Genomic DNA, 20900 nt, shown 5'->3' on the forward strand with positions numbered 1-20900 from the left:
TATTTTGTGAATATATTGTAGTATTGAAAAGGTGGAAACTTTTACGTTGTTATTATTACTTATATATTACAGATAGGTCTTACAGCGACGATACCGAAAATATGTATAACACAATTCATTTTAATAAAAAATCGATGGCAATAATACGTTCGCTAGCAATAATTATATAGAAACTGTCGTCTTTTAATGTCATGCAAGAATTCACTCAAGATAGGAGCCAGATACCTGAAATAAATGAGAATACTGTGTTAGGGTAAAATCTGTAAAGTTGCCTACCCTAATATGTATTTCACTACAAAGAAATAGATTTACCAGGTTATTCATCGTCGCTTTCTTCCGAAGTCGTCTGCGATGAATCGCTCCCATTCTCTTCTATCTCCCAGATGCAGTGATCTTCAGTTCCATCTAGTTTGTTGAAAATGCCAGTTTTCTTGTAACTTTTCACAATACTGTCTTGTGAGATCGGTCCCCATGCATGAACAATCCACTCGCATATTAATTCTAGTGAAGGGCTCTTGATCTTCCCAGTAGGCGTCAAGAGTATGAGAACCTCCTGCCATCCATTCAGAATATACCCGCCGTACATTGTTTTTGAATGGCTTGTTGACGCTTATATCAAGAGGCTGCAAGGCTAATGTCAAGCCATCAGGAATTATTGCAGCATTGGTCTTCTGGTTGACCATTTCTTGGCGAACATTGTCAAGATGGCCATGGAAACTGTCCAAAACCAGGAGAGACCTGTGGTTTAAGAGATGGCCCAGGCAGTCTTCCCCACACAACACGCAACCAACCCTTCATGATATCTGCCAGAAGGAAATTTCCATTTAGGAATGGTTTTTACTTGAAAATTACATAGGGAGGAAATTTTTGCCCATCTGCAGTAACAGCCAGCATAATTGTGCAGGGAAGCTTCTCTACCCCAGTAGTACTCATGCCTACGCTGGATGCTCCCTTTTTGGTAATTGTAGTTTTACTCGGCATATGAAAGAAAATCCGAGTTTGATCTGCATTTCCAATTTGCGGTAGCAGGTAATTGTACTCGCGCTGCTTCTTAATTACAAATGTATGAAACTGCACGATTTTTTCACTGTAGTTCTTCAGAAGTCGCTGGCATAGAGATGTCCTCCTTCGAAGAGGAAGATTGTTCCTTTTCATGAATCGACAAAGCCACCCTCTGCTTGCTTTAGAATCAGGAATTTTCAAAGTTTTTGCCATTCTACACCCTTTAACTCAAGCATCTTGTGAGAAACTGAAAAGCCATCATCCGTCAAATTGATTTATATAAGAAACAATTTCCTTTTCAATTTCTGGATGCTTCCCGGTTTTTGGTCTCCCAAATGATAGTTGTTTTCTTAGTACACTGTAATTCTTCTTTCTACTTCTGCCAGTAACTCCCATGTGATTGTGCTACAGAAAATTCCCGAGATGCGGCACGATTGCAGTTATTTTTGGCAAATTCTGTTACAGACAATTCAAATTGTGCGTCGTAACTACTGTTTTTCTTTCCCATCACGTCACTAACAAACACTTCGTACAACAATTCACATGTAAAAACACTGTTGAAAGCGGTTACTGTACGTGTGCAAGTCACAGCTGATAACAACAAGGGTGAGTTATGGCTTGCAGTTACAGGTGTGTTCTGGTCTCGGGTGCTGGAATGTCGAGTAATCAGTCACTTCCTCCTCTCCTAGCATGGGGAACATGAACTGGAATTTCCAAACTGTTCCCAATTTCCGTACATCGTCATGAATCACGAAGATGAGAAGTCCATGGTTTGCAACTAGTGGAAACCTAGATAAAACAGGGGGTGGTATGCGATTTTTCTTATTATTTTCGTTCTAGAAATCATTGTGGGGAAAATTACATGAGTAAATATGGTAATACAATGCATTTTGCTACAGAAACTAGTGTTTTATATTTCCCGGTCAAATTTAACATGTGCGACCCATTGCGCATCTCTTTTGATGCGACCCCTTGCGGGTTAATATATCAGGTTGGCTAAACTTTCGTTTTAATTTTAATAGGAATGTTTCACTTAAACTTCCCTTCACTTAAACAAGGAACCTTGCTAATATTGTTGTCAATGTAAATATGTCACAAATTACTTTGTGTAGAAAGATATGTAGAAAGGTTATACGAGGTTATTGTACAGTATGTTGACATTTGAAAGAATACTAGGAACGTTAAAGAGAGATTCATTTTGAGCTTGATCTTCGTTTAAACCTGTATGCTATGCGGCCGCTCTTCCTGACCGTTACTGTATCGTACTTCGCCCATCTTACATCTAAAGTCCCACTGCCAACAATGCCGAATCTGATGTCCCTCGTTTCTAACTTATCTGTGTTTTGATAACAACTGGAAATGCATATGTCTGTGGCGTTATTATAGCTCTGTTAGGAGCAAATTAACTATATTTCACGAACTAGTGGAATCCTTTTCTTTTAGGCTACTCAAATGCTGTACTGTCACTTCCCACAACCTTCGTTACACCACCACACTGCGCCATTCCAACATCTGAAGCAAATGTTCCTCCACCAACAATGCTGACCCTAATGTCTCCCATTACTAACGCACCTGTGTTTTTATAGGAGGAAATACATACATCTGTAACATTATTTTAATGTTGTTACATTCAAATAAACTGCATTTATTGAAAATTGGTATGTGTAACACCGAATTATGTATAAATGGGCTACGTATAGATGAGATTTAATTAACGTGTTTTAATGTTTATTTTGCCAGGATCTACAGAAATGTACTATAAAACGGAATTACATAGATCTGAGCTACGTTGAAAGCCCATCACAAACGTATGTAATTAAACCTTAGGTCCAACAATACTGCCTTGAGGAATTTCCTTTTTAATCATTACAGGATTGGGTTCTGTTATTGCCCTAATTTTTGTTGGTAGTTTCCCCATGACCTACCTTATAAAATAAAAGAAGCCTCGAATAGCTCAGTAGCAATACATTCCATTTGACCTCCTGAATATAAAATATCTGGTGTACCTTGCTAGAATCCTACAAGTAGTACCTCACTAGAATAACTTTTCCAAAACTCAGACTGTCTTCTATCAAACCAGTTAGTAATTTTGCAAACAACCGGGCAAGTTGGCTGTGCGGTTAGGAGCGCGCAGCTGTGAGCTCGCATCCGGGAGATAGTGGGTTCGAACCCCACTGTCGGCAGCCCTGAAGATGGCTTTCTGTTGTTTCCCATTTTCACACCAGGCAAATGCTGGATCTGTATATTAAGGCCTCGGCCGCTTCCTTCCCATTCCTAGGCCTTTCCTGTCGTATCGTCACCATAAGACCTATCTGTGTTGGTGCGACGTCAAACAAATAGCAAAAATTTTGCAAACGTGCTTCATATAATTAGAAGCCTCCGTGGCTCTGGCGGCAGCACGTCAGCCTCTCACCGCTGGGTTCCGTGGTCCAAATCCTGGTTACTCCATGTGAGATTTGTGGTGGACAAAGCGGAGGCAAGACAGGTTTTTCTCCCGGTACTCCGGTTTTCCCTGTCATCTTTCATTCCAGCAGCACTCTCCATTGTCATTTCATTTCATCTGTCAGTCATTAATCATTGCCCCAGAGGAGCGCGGCAGGCCTTGGCAGCCGGCACAATTCCTTTCCTCGCCACTGACCCGGTAGGTGACGGGAAAATAGGTTTGAGTTTTTTTTCTCATATAATTATCAAAAATGCTTTCCCATAGCTTACATACAACTCGTGTTCAGCTGACTGGTCTGTATATTTATCACTCTTTCCTTTGTACACAGAGGCTACTATAGCAACTCTTCATTTGGCATAGCTCCTCCTTGTAAACAGTAATCATGTAAGTATTTCAGATATGGTACTATTTCCCAACCCATAATTCAGTGTGTATTGTAAATAACATTCTTTGGTACCTTATTTATTTTTTTAAAATTATATTAAAGCAGTAACTTACCTTATGTGTGAACTAATGCAGAACCCCAGCTTCAACGTTGGGCAATTATGGTTGAACCATACCTTAATTGCTGGTGTCTGAAAAATATCATTATTCCTTGCTGTACTGGTGATTGTTGTTTTAACACATTGACGACCGGCCTCGGAGATCTCCGTAGTACTGCGGCCAGCTGTTGTTGACGGGCCCCGGAGATTCCAGTTTTTACACGTGGGTATCCTTTGTAGCTTGTGCTATCTGTTGGCTATAATTTTAACTACTTTCAATCATGTCGTGGAGTAGGGGGATCATAGATTTTAGTGTCGATGTGTAGTTTATTGTACGCCCATGGCAACGTGCCCTATATGATGACAAACTATTTCAACATTTATATGCAGATACATTATCTGATGTGCCACATGGGTGATGAACCCGGAGAATTCTCATAGTTTCCAGCTGACAGTAGGTGGCAGCCAACAGTAGGTGACGGCTACGAGAATTCTCACTCATATGCACTCCGTATTTCCTTGATTATTAGTGAAATTGTGGGCCAGATTGAGTTCCAAACGGTTTAGTCATGGAATATAAATCATTGCTGCATCTTTCTTTCTTTCTCTTTAAACCTTCATCTGTTTAACAAGCTATTCCCTGGAGCACCGTGCAGATGTCAACATGGCACAGCGTATTCAGCTGCCGACGGCTACCCGTAATTGTGATTATGTACAGACCGGTTGTAATAGATACCGAGTGAGAGAGAATGAGATATTTCTAATGATTAACGGCTAACACTAATAAGGAGTAGCCGTAAAGAGAAATCCTTGCATACATGAAAAGAATGTGTGTACGAATGGCACAAATACGGCATTTGTACTATACTGTGCTTAGAAAGACTATTGAATGGAGCCACAAACAGTATTGCTGTGAAAAGTATCACAACGTACAGACTACGAAGCAACCTAGAGTTTACTTTACAAAACCAAAAATCAGGAGATTTTGATGTGAAAATCGGGAAAAATCAGGAGCTACAATTGGTCAAAACTGCTTATTCTACATGACTTGTGCAATACAGTACTATGATATATTTATAACACTTATAGTCTCAAAGCCCGACTGCTTCTATGCGAGGCTACAAGGCTAAAAATTACACATCTCTATTACCACACAGAAAGTATGTGAGTGAGATGATTGGCCTCTGATAAGCCTTCCGAAAATAGTATGAACTTACGTTCCACACGTGTGAATCGGTCATGCACTCAGATGCCATTACTTAGTAAATGCATAGATTACGGTAATATATTGCATCAAGTGCCTGCGCGATTATGTGAAGCTCAATGCTATTTGTATCAAATAACTAGCTGTTGCACCCGTGCTTCGCTAGAGAATTCTCAGAAAGACTGTCCTTATAGTTTTCCCAACTGAAGTCAACATAGGTCATTACAATAACGTCAGTACGAATGTCACGATTAAAAGTAATGCTGTCTTATGAAATATTCGATAAAATGGAAAACAGCGTATTTTCTTACTTTTAACAAAAAGTACTACGGTGTCGATCTAACAGTTGAAAGTTCCAGAGCTAGAATGACCAGGCCGCAGACAGCCGCAAAATACTCCTGTGTCATTATTCCATTGAAGTGTGCACACTGCTCATTCCAATCACTGCCTCAGAGAAGGGATCCAAAAGCTGGAATACTATGACGATCCAGTGTGTTATGTACCAGCAGTATCAGAAAATTTATGAACCTGTGGAATAGCATGCTTAAGAAGAGAAAGATCTAACTCCCCAGCTACTTCCCGCCAATATTCGGGCAGGCGATTATACTCGATACGCAGCAGTAATCCCATCTATCGGAGATAAATGCCAGCAGAATACACAAAGCACATCATAACAAACAATGGTCAATGTAATGTTATTGTTGATCAATTTTATGAGCTTTCTGTATTGCAGGTCTTCACATTTAGTTATCTTCCAACTCTCTGATATTACAGCATCTTATGTAAAGTGAGTCCTTTCTTCATGACTTCATGTGTTATTATTTAAGTAATCGTTCCTTCATGACGTTTTTCTCATTCTTATAATCATCTTCACAATTTAATCACCATCACCACCAATATTATTATAGTCGGTGCGATAAAACTGATTAAGACTTAAATAACCAGACATTGTACTCTCTATACCTTTTGTTATGTAGTAGTTTTCAATATGGCCAATAAGATAGGTAATTAAAAATTAAATTTTTGGCACCTTCCCCTAAACTACCATTTTGAGCATGGGGAACAAAATGATTTATAGCGTAGACTGTAGTTCCTTACTTCCATACTTCACATACCGATTTTCATTAATTTCTGTTCACCCATTTTCTTGTACTTCGGCGCTGATATGGACTTGGTAACAAAAATCCAAATTCAGTAATATATCCATTATCGTAGCCGGTACGGTAAAAATGTATAAGACGTAAATGATGGGAATTTTCATAACTTTAAGTAGTGTTTATTGATAGGGCCAATAATAACAATATTTAAGAATGAAATTTCAGGCCTTCCCCTAAACTACCATTTCATTCAGCATGAATACAATTATTTATGGCCTAGATTGTAGCGACTTATTCCCCGACTTTATATACCGATTTTTGTTTAATTCTCTTCTCGTGATGGGCGTACATACATACAGACATTACGGAAAATTAAAACTTGCATTTCTCCTTGTTACTGTGGTCACGACCGGTACAGAAATATCATTCTTTTTAAATTCTGAGCAATGTACAGACACTCATTTATATTGAGATAAATTAAAATTTGTCGGAAATGTCTCCAAATGGCTCCTAAAATCTCTAGAAAAGTAACTAGTCATTATCATTGAAATTCTGTCACTAAATTACTAAAAATGAATCCATATCTAGCGACTAGAATCTGAATCTCTAGAATCGACTAGACTGATGTGAACAAACACGAACATAGCACATGAGAACGAGATATTGGCAATGCGATATACGCGTCGCGATATACAGGTTTCAATAATCATCGCACATTCGCGCACATTTCTCGCATTAATAAACGTCGATATTTCATTTGAAAGCAGCCAATGAGCAAAGGACTTCCTGCCACTGGCAAAAAAAAAAAAAAAAAAAAAAAGAAAAAAAAAAAAGCTGAAATGGTGGGATTTGAAAACAAATGTTTGAAGTTCACCAAAAAATAAGCAAAAATCGGGAGAAATAATTGAATAATCGGGAGGCGGGAAAAACTGTGGAAAATCGTGGGTCTCCCGCCTAAATCGGGAAAGTTGGTAGGTATGGTACATGTTCCAAGTTTGAGGTCGATATCTTGAATACATTTTGAGTTACAGTATTTATGCTTGAACTATTCGGTCTGCATGGGGTAGCAGCCTCCGTTCGGTGCCCGTCGTCAATGTGTTAAGAGGAAGTACAACTAGACAACCATCCTCACCTTGATCCAACTACTGTATGACGATTCATACTGTTGTAATTATTACCAATATTTTCATGTATGCATGGTGGTCGGAAACTTAAACCAAGCTAATGAACGTTAGAGGGTTGTTCAAACTGATAAATAATTTTAATAAATATTAGATATCTCATGCTGTTGTCATTTTGTCAGCTGCTGAACTGAGGCATTGTTATCGCTTTGTGTGTAAATTCAAATGGGCTTTGCGAGGCAGTGTTGCTAAATCTGCACGTAAAAAATCTTTGCCAGGGAGGTAATTTAAATATGGACGTCTAAGCTGAAAGGTAGCTCGATAGCAAGTAAGCTACAGTGAAACCAGCTGGAACTTTTGATGTGTTTGTTTGATGCTGATTTGTTGGTATCGGTAGCTACTGTGCGATCGGTCATTTACGGAAATGTTTGTTAAACAGCCATGTGGCATGCTTGCAGTGGACTTGGATCCACATTGCAACGTGGCTAGTCAGCATTGACATTGCCGTCCAGTGTTGTCACCGATTCTTTGATGCAATTTCTCAAGTCCGTCTTAAGTTGCATGCATGTTTAGCAACACTGCCTCGGAAAGTCCACTTGAATTCGCCCACAAAGTGATTTGATTGGCTAACTTCAGCAGCTGATAAAATGACAACGTGAGATATCGAATTACATTTTTCAAATTATTTATCAACATGACCAACCCTGTAAAGCTTGTATACCCTGTTTGCATTGTTTCCAGCACCCTATATACCTGTGTTTAGAATGTATGTTCACGGAACTCAACTAAAATGAAATTAAACTGAACATGGATTATTTTGTTCCCTTACTAGAGTATACTTGGTTTTAAGTAAATATTGTGGTGAGAAGCCATTAGCCTCAGAAAGTTTAGGAAATCATGGTTTAAGCAGTTATTATTTATTCTTCTAGCCCTGCCCGAACACACGATAAGTTAGGTATAAAGGAATAATTTTTAATATTGTTTTATGTGAGAGGTGAGAAACCTAATATTATTTTATGTGAACTTAGAATGTGAATTTTAAATATATTTGGATTGGGATTGAGGAGGAAGTATCAACTGAGGCGTACATGTTAGGCATCATCCTGGCACTTGCAGGCAGTTGAAGTGGGAAACCGTTTATTGTAGGATGGTTGTTAGTAGTATTTTAACCTACTGCTCTGAATGTTACCTTAGGCTGATCAGAACTGATCTAGTGGCCGACAGGAATTCTTTATTATGAGGGAAGGAGTAACCATGAACTCTTTTTCCTATAATGTCTGGACTCTTTAACATTTCAAGCAGTAATGACGGAATAAATCGTCATAGTCGCATGGCTTCCTAAGTGGCCACGATGGAATATTCCATCATCACATTGTAAATGTCTTTCGGCGATGGGTATGACGACTTATTCAGTCGTAGGATCAGAGATCACGTTCCTTTGTGGGTGTATGTTAGTTTTGAGCTTTGCCTACAGCAGCACTCTCCTAAAACCACGTGACCAAGCAAAATGGTTTTGTTCCGCACCCAGCTGGCAGCCAGCCAGTACCGCCCGCCAGGCTGCTGAGAGAGGTAGATAGTGTATTATGGCAGCTACCTGACGAGAGCTACTTTTCTCGTAGACAGATATTAGAGACCCTAATATTTTCGGAGCTGTTCTCTGAAAGTTGATTTCCTCTCCTTCAAAATTCTTACACTTTGTCAATAACGAAGCATATGATGAAGCCACATGTGGTTCGAAGAAACTCTACAAATTGAAACTCATTCTAGACCACATGAATAGAAGATTCCGAAGCTATGTGTCTGTAGATGAGTCTCTTATGTTACTGTAGGTTTCCTGTTGTTTTTCTCACTGAGCCAGATTCTCTTTCCTTGCCCATGGCACTGTAATAATTTTAATAGCTCGAAAGTGAGACTTCGTTTTTTTTTTAAACTGATGAAAATACCTGACCAATTAAAAGTATCCCATCGTAAATTCCCGTTGCTTTCCTCGGTGAGCAAAATGCCTTGCCCTTCGTACTAATATCATTTTTGTCAGCTTGATACATCTTCTATACTTTTTGAACCTGATAAAAATATAGGGTTTCCATAAAAGAACTCCGGGGTTTTCAGGCAAAATATTGTAATGGAGTAAAAAAATTATATTAATGTTTAATACATGGTTGGAAAGGTTGCATTTTCAATTTTTGTAAACAATTTAATAAAGTGGCACGGCACACATCGTAACGGTATTCCACCTCTTCCCATGTCCTGGCCAGCATGTCTAGGGGAACGGTTGCCACACAATTGATTATTCGTTCCCTGAGATGGCCAACATCACGAATTTTTTCCGCATACACAAGATTCTTGATATGCCCCCAGAATGAGTTTCTATTAGCCAAATAACACATTGAGCCTTTTGTTGCGGTGTCGCCATAGCACGGCAATCCAGACAGCACTGACTGCCGCTACGTTGTTTCAAGGTCAATGCTCCACAGTGCTGCCAACTGTTGATGAAAACATTCCCAATTGGTATGAGTAAAACTTGATGAGCTACTCATTTCAGAGAAATTAACTACATTTTGCTATCTTCTACAGTTATTAAGATATGAATTTTTAAAACCCCAGAGTTCTTTTATGGAAACCCTGTATTATACTACACAAGGGTATCTCACTAAATGTTACTTCCCAGTGCCTTATGGAAAAGTTGCCACTGTGTTAGTAGCTACTCAAAAGAAATATACCATTTGAAAGGTTAAACCAGAGGTGGGCACAATTCGCCTCAATGAGCAGCGCTCCAAGTCAGGCAGGGAAAAGAGTGAAGTAAGCGTTTTGATGGAAGTTAACCTTGTAGCTGCTTGCACAGCTTGCCGTTACAACTGGGCACAAGCCGCGTATCAAAACAGATTTAAACTTTTGAAATTTATATTGTGTCTAATGTCTCGTTTTATTTGGTACATTAGATTACGGTGCTAAGTAAATATGTTTAACTAGCAAGAACCCGTGCTTCGCTACGGTATTATACTAATATTTATAATTGAATGCTTAACGTTCTATATATATAATCCTCCGGAATTCGCGATCTGACTCGTTTTCTGAGAGAATCCGCCAAAATTCGCGATCTGGCTCGTTTTCTAATAGATTACGGCAAGTTTCCTCCCATTTTTCAATCTTTATTTCCAGCAGTCGATTTCGTACTTCTCGGGCTAGGTCCAGATATTCCACGCTGTCGGTTGGGACCCTAAATCTTTGCCATCTTTTCCTATAAGCATTTTTAGTATCGATCAAATCCTGAAGAGATCTGGCGTGGTGTCGTCTTCGGTGCCTTGGCGGTACTGAACCCGCGGCCGGACTGTATTCGTAGTCATTACCAGACCAGGACTCATTTCCAGCGCGGTCCGCACAATTTGACGACAGTCCAGAACATTATTATTATTATTATTATTATTATTATTATTATTATTATTATTATTATTATTATTGGTATTAGATGTTCTCGACCCCACAGCAAGATGCAAGACCGCTATTTGACGGTATATTACATCTGCTGCCATTGTTGACAATGTGACCAGCACCATTGTCGCGCGTAGGCAAGTGTGCGGGATTTCTGGCGATACGAATGACATAATCCCGTGCATTATTGACCTTATTATAGAGGTGAACAATTTGACGGTCAATCTCATCCCTGTCGTTTATTTCAAATGTGTTTAAATTTTTATTTATATGCCAGGAGAGTCTACTGTAATCTAAGAACGTTCTCCGAAGGAAAAGATGGCTGTTGAAAACGAACCCAGGAAAGATTCAAAATGATCGGTTTATGATCAGAATAAGTACATCGAAAATCTACAGCCTGTTTAGTCATTCGACAGGGTCAGGAGTGTAATGAATAAAGCCCCATCTAGCGGCGACAATAGTAATTGTGCCGGCTGCCGAAGCACTCCTCTGGGGCAATGATCAATGTATGGCAAATGAAATGAAATATTGGACAGTGTTGCTGGAATGAATGATGACAGGGAAAACCGGAGTATCCGGACAAAAACCTGTCCCGCCTCCGTTTTGTCCAGCACGAATCTCACATGGAGTTACCGGGATTTGAACCACGGAACCCAGTTGTGAGAGGCCGGCGCGCTGCCGCCTGAGCAACGGAGGCTCCTTATAAGTACATTATGACCAGTAAAATCAATTGGTCTCACCTCCTTTTACACCCCACCGCCATTAACCTTATTTAACCCCCCCCCCCCCCCAAAAAAAATTAAAAGAAGGCGTGTTTCTTTATGTTTAAAGGAGATTCCAAACACCAATATTCACGTCTATTACCTTCAGTTTTGAGATATAAGTATCCCGATAAAAATAATTCACCTTTTTTCACTTCCTTTCACACTCCTCCCCCCCCCCCCCCAAGTGAATTTTCCCGCAAAAAATACTTGTTTCTTTAATAGTAAAGGATCTTCTAAATACTAATTGTCAAGACTCTAACTTCCTCAGTTTATGATTTATGTGTCGTCATGAAAGGAATTAAATTCCTATTCACTCAAGCCCCCCAGGAAGGTTTCCCCCCAAAACGCGTTTTTGTTTGTTTTTAAAGATCAAAATACCAATTTTCACGCCTGGAACATCTTTAGTTTTTATTAGATGTATGTAATCTCATACAATTAAGTCAATTAATTTTTCAATTCTTTCAGCCCCCCCCCCCATTTCGTTGGATTTTCCGAGAATACGTGTTTCTTTACTTTTAAAGCAGATTCCAAATGTCAAATTTCACGTCTGTAACATCTTCATTTTTGAGATATCAATAGCCTAATTAAAAGAATTCAACACCATTTTCAGTCACATTTACCCCCCCCCCCAAGCGGTATTTCCAAAAACTAAAAATATGCGTTTCTTTATTTTTAATAGAGATAAAAAATGCCATTTTTCAATTCTGTAACATGTTAAGTTTTTGAGATATACTGTATAAATTCTCATTTTAAAATTTCACTCCTTTTTAGTTCCCCTTAAGTGGAATTTCCAAAAACAAATCACCTATGTTTCTTTACACTTACAGGAGATTCCAAATACCCACTTTCTACATCTGTAACATTTTACGTTTCTTAGATATTCTGTAGATATAGTCTTTCAAAAATTCACCCTAATTTGTCACTCCTGTTTAACCGCCATTAACTGGATTTTCCAAAAACAAAAAATACGTGTTTCTTTATTGTTAAAGGAGATCCCATATACAAATTTTCAGTTCTGTAATATCTTCAGTTTCTGAGATATATGTATCCTCATTAAAGGCATTCAACCCATTATTCACGCTTTTACACCCCCACCTATTGGGATTTACAGAAAACAAAAAGATACATGTTCCTTTAGTTTTAAAGGAGATTCTAAATACCAATTTTTACATCTATAAACTTTAAAAGTTTTGAGATATAGATACACTCATTTTAAAAATTCACCCCCTTTTCACCCCCCATTAATTGGATTTTCCAAAAACAAAAAAATACGTGTTTCTTAATTTTTAATGGAGATCCCAAACATCAATTTTCAGGTCTGTAATATCTTCAGGTTCTGAAATATAAGTAGCCTCATTAAAGGCATTCAACCCATTTTTCACCCTTTTCCACCCTTCCTATTGGGATTTTCCGAAAACAAAAAATACGTGTTTCTTTATTTTAAGGAAGATTCTAAATACCAATTTTTACATCTGTAAACTGTGAAAGTTTTAAGATGTAGACTCACTCATTTCTAAATTCACCCCCCTTTTCACCCCCATTATTTGGATTTTCCAAAAATGATTAAATGCCTGTTTCTTTATTTTTAAAGTAGATCCCAAATACCAATTTTCAGGTCTGTAATATCTTCAGGTTCTGAAATATAAGTAGCCTCATTAAAGGCATTCAACCCCTTTGTCACCCTTTTCCAATTGTGAGGGTCAGTATTAAACCATAACCCTCACAGTTGTATCAGATTCACTAAGGCAATGAGGATGGTTGTCATCCTATAATGTGTTTCATGAATGAAAAATCAATTTTTGCCGTCATATCCGTAATTAAAGTAAATTTTTATTAGCTTGTAACCAGAAACACAACAATATATATATATAAGTCGGTATAATCTAGGCTATAAATCATTTTTTTCACACTGAATGAAATGGTAGTTTGGGGAAGGCCTAAAATTTAATTCTCAAATATTTATGTTACCGTATTTTGGTGGTAGGTAGAGGTGTAAGAAGGTGCGGGCGTGAATGGGTCTCAAACTACGGAATCAAAGTTAATGTAAAATTTAACAAGGTTATATTTTCTTTTCAATATTAAGTAATAACAAAGAACAGGTACTTAGTAGCCGAAACACAATTTGAAATGTACAATTACAGGGATTACAGAATTTGGGCTTCGAGCCCTGAGTTCACAATTCTTGAGCAACTAGCCCAACTTTCCGATATACAAATTTTAACAAAGGGGCAGAAGACCCCAATCAAACCCTGGAGCACTTGCTCCAAATTACACAGTAAAGCCTCCTCTAGGCATACAACACTCCGTTTCCAAAAGAGCCACTCGCTCTTTAATTTAAGCCTCTCCCAGGCCACACCAAACTCCACCTTCAAGCTGTCCTCAACGGACATAAACACAGGGGTGACATACCCAATCTACTGAGGTCTATTAAATGAAAAGCAGGTTAATTAAATGACCTCTAAAACAATTTGAGAGGAGGCGAACTTGCACTCCTAATACACTTTGATTAAGACCTACTTGGCCCTAGGCCGTTAATACAAGGGCTAATCCCATACTAAAGAGGTGACTTAAGAAGAGAACAATTTGTTTTACGTTAACGGAGAATAGGTTGAGAAAACTAAGTTCACCTCACAACAATATGAGTGGGAGCTCGAGAGGGTTAGCACTCTCTATCCCAGTATGAAGCTTTAAAAGAGAATATATGAAAAGAGTAGTTACATTTTAGGAAAAGGTTACATGGTTGAACGCTTAGAACCCGCCCCGAAAGTTAAACTGCTGAGCTAGCAAAGAAAGAAGTTATTAATCGGCCATTACCTTATTGTTGACCGCTGCCGGAGAAAGAGGCGCTTCCCGCCTCCTGCTATGTACTTAATACACTGAAAGATGGAACAGAAGTGGCCCGGAGACCCAAAAATCAGCAGTTTATATCCTCTCGCGGAAGGTTCTAGGTGTTAGGGGAAAGAAAACACCCTCCCACAAACTTTTTATTGGCTAGGGTATAGAAACATATTCAAGTTGGGGGAAGATACCTATGATTGGTCAGAAATTAATACCAAAAATTTGGGATAGGTCAAATGCAAAACAAGGGGAAAGAGAGGGGTATACAGCCAACTTAAACAATAACAGAAAGAAATTTAACAAGAAACAAACATTTGAAATAAAAATTTCTCCAACAAAATAGTTCTTTGACTCCGCGCTAGGGTGCACTATTGTTGATCTTCCGTAGTGTCCTCTAGGAGAGAAAGTTCACACTTCTTACTTCAGGCGAAACAAAACACATCAAAAATGACACAGTTCAAAAACTCAAAATTTTCCACGTGGTGACATCTTCTGAGAAGGTAGCGAATTAATAGCGTATATAAAGTTCAGACTTCCTCCAGCAGAGGAGTTTCAACAGGCGCACATTTTAAATTAGCGGTGTGGAGGTGTACCGCCCGGTACAATTTATATTATTAGTGGTTGTGTCGATAAATACTACACAACCAAAGTTGTATAGAATTAAATTTCCTACCGTTTATGCCTTATACATTTTTACCGTACTGGCTATGATAACGCAGATATTCATGAATTTGTATTTTTGTTGCTATATATATATATAATAAGAGTTTTGTCTGTACATTGCTCAGAATTTGAAAAGAATGGTATTTCTGCATCGGTAATGTCCACAGTAACAAGGAAATGCACTTTTTACTTTTCCGTAATTTCTGCCTGCCTGTCTGTCTGTATGTATGTACACGCATCATTAGAAAACGGCTACAGAGAATTTAATGAAAATCGGTGTGCAAAGTCGGGAAATGAGTCGCTACACTCTAAGTCATAAATAATTTTATTCACGCTGATAGAAATGGTAGTTTAGGGGAACGCTTAAAATGTAAGTTTCATATATTTGTGTTATTAGTGGTCCTATCTTAATAAAAATTGGTATGCAAAAGTCGGGGAATAAGTCGGTATAATCTAGGCTATAAATCATTTTTTTCACACTGAATGAAATGGTAGTTTGGGGAAGGCCTAAAATTTAATTCTCAAATATTTATATTATTAGTGGTTGTGTCGATAAATACTACACAACCAAAGTTGTATAGAATTAAATTTCCGACCGTTTATGCATTATACATTTTTACCGTACTGGCTATGATAACACAGATATTCATGAATTTGTATTTTTGTTGCTAAGTCCATATCAACGCTGAGCCACGAGAAAATGGGTTAACAGAATTTAATGAAAATCGGTATATAAAGTCAGGGAATAAGAAACTACAGTCTAAGCTATAAACAATTTTATTCATCCTGGATGAAATTGTAGTTTGGGGGAAGATGTCTAAATTTTAATTTTTAAATACCTATGTTTTGGTCCTATCAGATAATACTACATAACAAAAGTTACAGAGAATACAATTTCCGTTCATTTATGTTTTGTTCAGTTTTACCGTACCGACTATGATGAGTGGTATTTCGGAGTCAGAAGAAAACTAAATGCGAAGGCCTACAATATCGAAAGCTCATAACATTGATAAACAATAACATTAAATTGACCATTGTTTGTTGTGATATTATTTGTCTCTTATGTTGCCTCTCAATGCCGATAGATAGGATTACTGCTGTGTACTGAGTATAATAGCCTGACTGAAAATTGGCGGGAAATAGCCGGTGAGTTAGAAAACTTTCTTCTTTAGCATGCCTTTCCTCTGGTTCATACATTTTCTGATACAGCTGGTACGTAACACACTGGTTCTTCATGGTATTCCAGTTATTCGATCCCTATTCTGACGCGCTGTTTTGAATGAGCAGTGTGCATACTTAAGGCAGAGGCTGACTTAGTAGTAGTAGTAGTAGTAGTATGGCCTTTCCTAGAATAACAATTTAGGCCTATTCCAAATTATAGCACCAGAATTCACTAAATAACTCAAAATTCAAACCTGAAATGAGCCCTTTCTTAAAAGCTTCTTCCCCTTCACTTTTATTAAATTCTACATTCATTTTATTCCATATTATCAGTGAAGAGGGGGTTTCTCCTCTGGCTTGGAGGAAAAATTTGCCTGCAAGTCAGATAGATTTTTCCGCCGCCAGTGTAGTGAATTGATATTTTCCAACTCATTGGGTACTCCTAGGAAACAGATTACTAAAAGGGCATAGTTTTTGCCCTGAGTCTCCACTATTCGACCCTCTCCCCGCCGAAAAAAGACGAAGCGGGGCACGAATCACGGCTGTCTGCGGCTTGCTCATTCCAGCTCTGGAACTTTGGACTGTTAGATCAGCAGTGTAGTCCTGTTCGTTAAAAGTGAGAAAATGTGTGGTGATTCATTTGATCGAGTATTTCTTATGAAAGCATTGCTTTTAATCACACTATTCCTACTGACATCATTATAATGTATGTTCATTTCAGTTGGGAAAATCAGTACGGCAGTCTTTCTGAGGATGTAAAAAGGCAGGTGGAGGGTGAGTGTCTATCAATATAATGAAAACTTCCCAACCTGATTGTGACTGATGGTATGCAAGCGGGTCTACCATTACAGTAAAAATTCCCTAGCACAGTCTTCATATGAGAAAAGATGTTTGGTGACTTCCCCGTCGCGTTTCAATTTAATACAATCTTGCTCACATGTACACTGGAATTCCGTATACAATGTAGAATTCCGTAACGAAGCATGGGTACATCAGCTAGTTATAACATAAATATTGATTGCAGCAGGGTAAATGTCCCTTTAGAATTTGTCTTCATAATGGAATTTCTACAGTGCGTTAGTATGTCTACCTCAGTGTGTGGAACAAACGGAAACAATTATTGTCTTTATTTAAAAAGAGGTAAACATTGCATTTCATGCGTCGTGTGCGAGATCTCCATTGGCAGCCATTAAGTGTGCAACATAGTGGCGTCTTCAAATTATCTACAACTGGATAATGTTCAAAACCATCAAGTCGTTTGTCTTGTCTGGGCATACCTGCAGGTCTTTCTTGTGGGGAAGAAAGTTTTCCATTCTCCTCATTGAAATAGTCATATTTTTTTCTCTTGGGTCCACCTAGAATGTACTCTCCAATGGCCAACCAGAACACTAGTAGGTCCATCATCTGTTCTGGTACCTTCTCATTCAACTTGCAGTCAGTAAATTTTACTCACCGAAACTGGATTTTCTCCTTCTATAGAAATAACTTCAGGACCAGGTTTACATTTAAATGTTTTCTTAGACCATGAGACAATTAGCGAAGGAACTGGGTTCACTGGCACTTATATTACAGATTCTGAACTAGAACCATCTGCACAAGGTTCTGATTTCCATGCTGACTGGTCATCACTGTCATCAAATTCTTCAATATCTGACGCATGTAATAAATCTTGAATAGCCCCTGGATCATCTAGGAGGTTTTCTAGTGCCCGTAGTTTATCTGAAAAGCTAGAGAGACCTTGAAGTACATTTTTCTTAAAATTAGGGATAGATAGTACAGACTATAATGTAAATTAAAACGGTTACAACTACATGAAAATATACTGTCAGCAAGTAAATATACGATTTGACTCTGTAGTTAGTAATAGCAACAATAGACATGTAGCCAGAGCTACTTTAAGAGCAATAAATGCATGTCTGTCAAAATTAACCTCAAAGCCGAGAAGTACACGTACCCTCCCAACACTCACGATGAATTCATAGATGAATTGAATACCCCAAATACTTTTAGATTGGAAATAAACATATATAATTTAAATCTAGAGAGTATTAAGTTAATAATTTATTGCGATATAATAGTTGAAAGTACAAAATTGACTAAAATAGAAACGTAATTACCTCTTTGTGCCATCTTGTCACAGAGCAAGCAATGACACTCCCTTGTTTTCAACTTTGATTCTGAGGTATACCGCCAGACTGCAGTTGTTTCGCATAAACCAGAACCCTCACTTCCGTGTGAGAGCGGAGTAAACGAAGTCAACAAAAAAATGTGTATCTAGGCAATGTGCAGGAAGCGAAAGGGATAAACTATGTTACATTTGAAATACATACGTTGTATGTATTAATGATTTCTTAGCATTAGAGAGAGGGAGATGAAATGAACACAATGACAGATTATTTTAGAAGAGGGAAGAAAGAGGAGGAAATGGCAAACATGAAAACACAAGGGCAGTCTTCTACAATTTCCTTCTCAGATTCAACAACACTTCAGAGGTCATTTTGACAAATCTTCAGTCTTGATGCAGGAAGTGTAGGATAGGAAGAAAACCGGATAAAGACAGGGAACGCGACGAAACATAAGTCAAAGTTGAGTACAGGCAGTAAAAGATCAGGAACTCTGGACAAACGATCCCATTGGAATTATTTAAGTGTTGGAAAGGAACAAACGAGTGTCAAATCAAGTCGTCTGAACATGAAAAGAATGTTTTAGGTTGAACACAATGACTGGTCATTGTAGGAAGAAGAAGCAATACAGGTGATAAGGACAAACTTGAAAACATAGAAAGGACGAGAACATTGTCCTCATTTTCATATACTACCATCATCTAATAGATGGCTCTCTTCTCATCAGTCTCCCTTCTTTTACATTCATCTCTTCAGCCCCATATGAGGTTTTCTGCTTCCTGGCTTCATCAGGAGGGTAGGCATCAATACAGTGATAGATATGACAGTGTTCATTACCTGTCTTCAGTTACTTTTAGTTCATAGGCTCTGGTAATTACGTGTAACATGAAATTTATCAACTATTTTAATTTCTAGTTGCAGGTAATGCAAATTTAAAAAAAAAGTCTTTGCCTTTGAAATGTTTACAATTATCTCAAAATTAAGTATTGGAAGATGTTTAGTACACAGATAAGAATAAATGACATGTATTAACTACCTTGTGGCTTAGTTTGCTTGAAAACCTCCTGTTAAGTATTGTTTTTCCTGAGGAATTATTAGCGGGTTAAAATACTGCAGAACCTAATAAATCTCTCCCTTCTGCAATATATATTTAATAAACTCCTTTCTCCCTTTAGCTTTAAAATCCTAAATGGTAATTTAAATCTTTTATCTTATTGAGAAAGGAAATCAAAGAAAAATCTTCTTTTACATTTATTGAAATGTTCAGTGCAGTAAGTTATAGCCCAATTCCTCATAGTACCGATTTGCAGCAATTTGAAGCTTCAACTGATATTTCTCTTTCTCTCCGCTTAAATCCAGACTATCCTGCCAGCTGCTGCTACTGATGCTTATTTCCGTGACGAAATTGGTAACATCTCCACGTCCCACATGAAGATACTCAGTGATTCTGTGGAACTTGATCTTCGCCCAAGATTTCCCTTATTTGGAGGGTGGAGAACTCATTATGTGATTGGGTACAATGTACCAAGTTATGAATACTTGTATAATGCAGGTAGGTGTATACACACTTTTAAGTATGTAATCTGTACATTGATGGGCGGGTACACGAACATTGTATGTCCAATCATGGCCAATTTGGAGTGAATACGATATTTGGAAGTGTCTTAAATGTCTTAACTATTGTACAATCATAGTGTGTAGAAGAATTAGTGTAAGCTCTCCCATAGTTACCATGGACCACCGTACAGATTGCACCGGCATGACCTGTGTCGCACCATGCAATCAACAGAGGTATGTACTGTACCCATTACAACTAAGAAATAACAATAGAACAGTGAGACACCAATATTGAATATATAGAAGAAGGGTCTAAACCACATTCTTCAGCAAGTTGAGTGTTTTGTGGAATAAGGGTCTATGTCATCTCAGGTTATTGCATACGAACTTTCACAGAAATAGGCCTTTTGTCTGTTAAAAAACTTCTTTGCCTGGAAGAAGGGTCTATGCCATTCATTCAAGATGGATGCCAGTGTGTTGAATGTTTCGTCCGAGTTAAAAAACTTGAATAAAACCAGAAAAACTAGGATAAATATGGATAACTGGAAGGATAATGAACGTAAAAGGAAACGAAATAGGGTGAGGCTTATACAACAACAAAAGGCGTTATAAAAGAAGCAAAAACGAGGCCACAACAGCTGAGTGGAATAAGGCTCTATAATAAATGGGTTATGTTGTGCTAAGGAAGGTCCTTAGAATAAATTTGGTCATTGTTACATAATGCATTATACAAACCATTCATTTAATTATCATTACGGTAAAATGATATAGACAGAGCTCGATAGCTGCAGTCACTTAAGTGCGGCCAGTATCCAGTAATCAGGAGATAGTGGGTTCGAACCTCACTGTCGGCAGCCTTGAAGATGGTTTTCCGTGGTTTCCCATTTTCACACCAGGCAAATGCTGGGGATGTACCTTCATTAAGGCCACGGCCGCTTCCCTCTCATTCCTAGGCCTTTCCTATCCCATCGTTGCTACAAGACCTACCTGTGTTGGTGCGACGTAAAGCAAATAAC

At 38.2% G+C, this 20900-nt stretch overlaps 1 protein-coding gene across 1 annotated transcript in view; it reads left to right on the plus strand.

Moving 5' to 3' along the window:
• The window catches only part of LOC136864121 (dolichyl-diphosphooligosaccharide--protein glycosyltransferase subunit 1), a 271291-nt gene that overhangs the window by 107754 nt on the left and 142637 nt on the right, over nt 1-20900 (plus strand). The window contains exon 5 of the mRNA XM_067140725.2: nt 19687-19879. Coding sequence (XP_066996826.2) covers nt 19687-19879 — 193 coding nt within the window. The remainder of the gene's footprint in view (nt 1-19686; nt 19880-20900) is intronic.

The sequence above is a fragment of the Anabrus simplex genome, chromosome 2 (assembly GCF_040414725.1).
Source record: "Anabrus simplex isolate iqAnaSimp1 chromosome 2, ASM4041472v1, whole genome shotgun sequence".
Taxonomy (NCBI): Eukaryota; Metazoa; Arthropoda; class Insecta; order Orthoptera; family Tettigoniidae; genus Anabrus; species Anabrus simplex.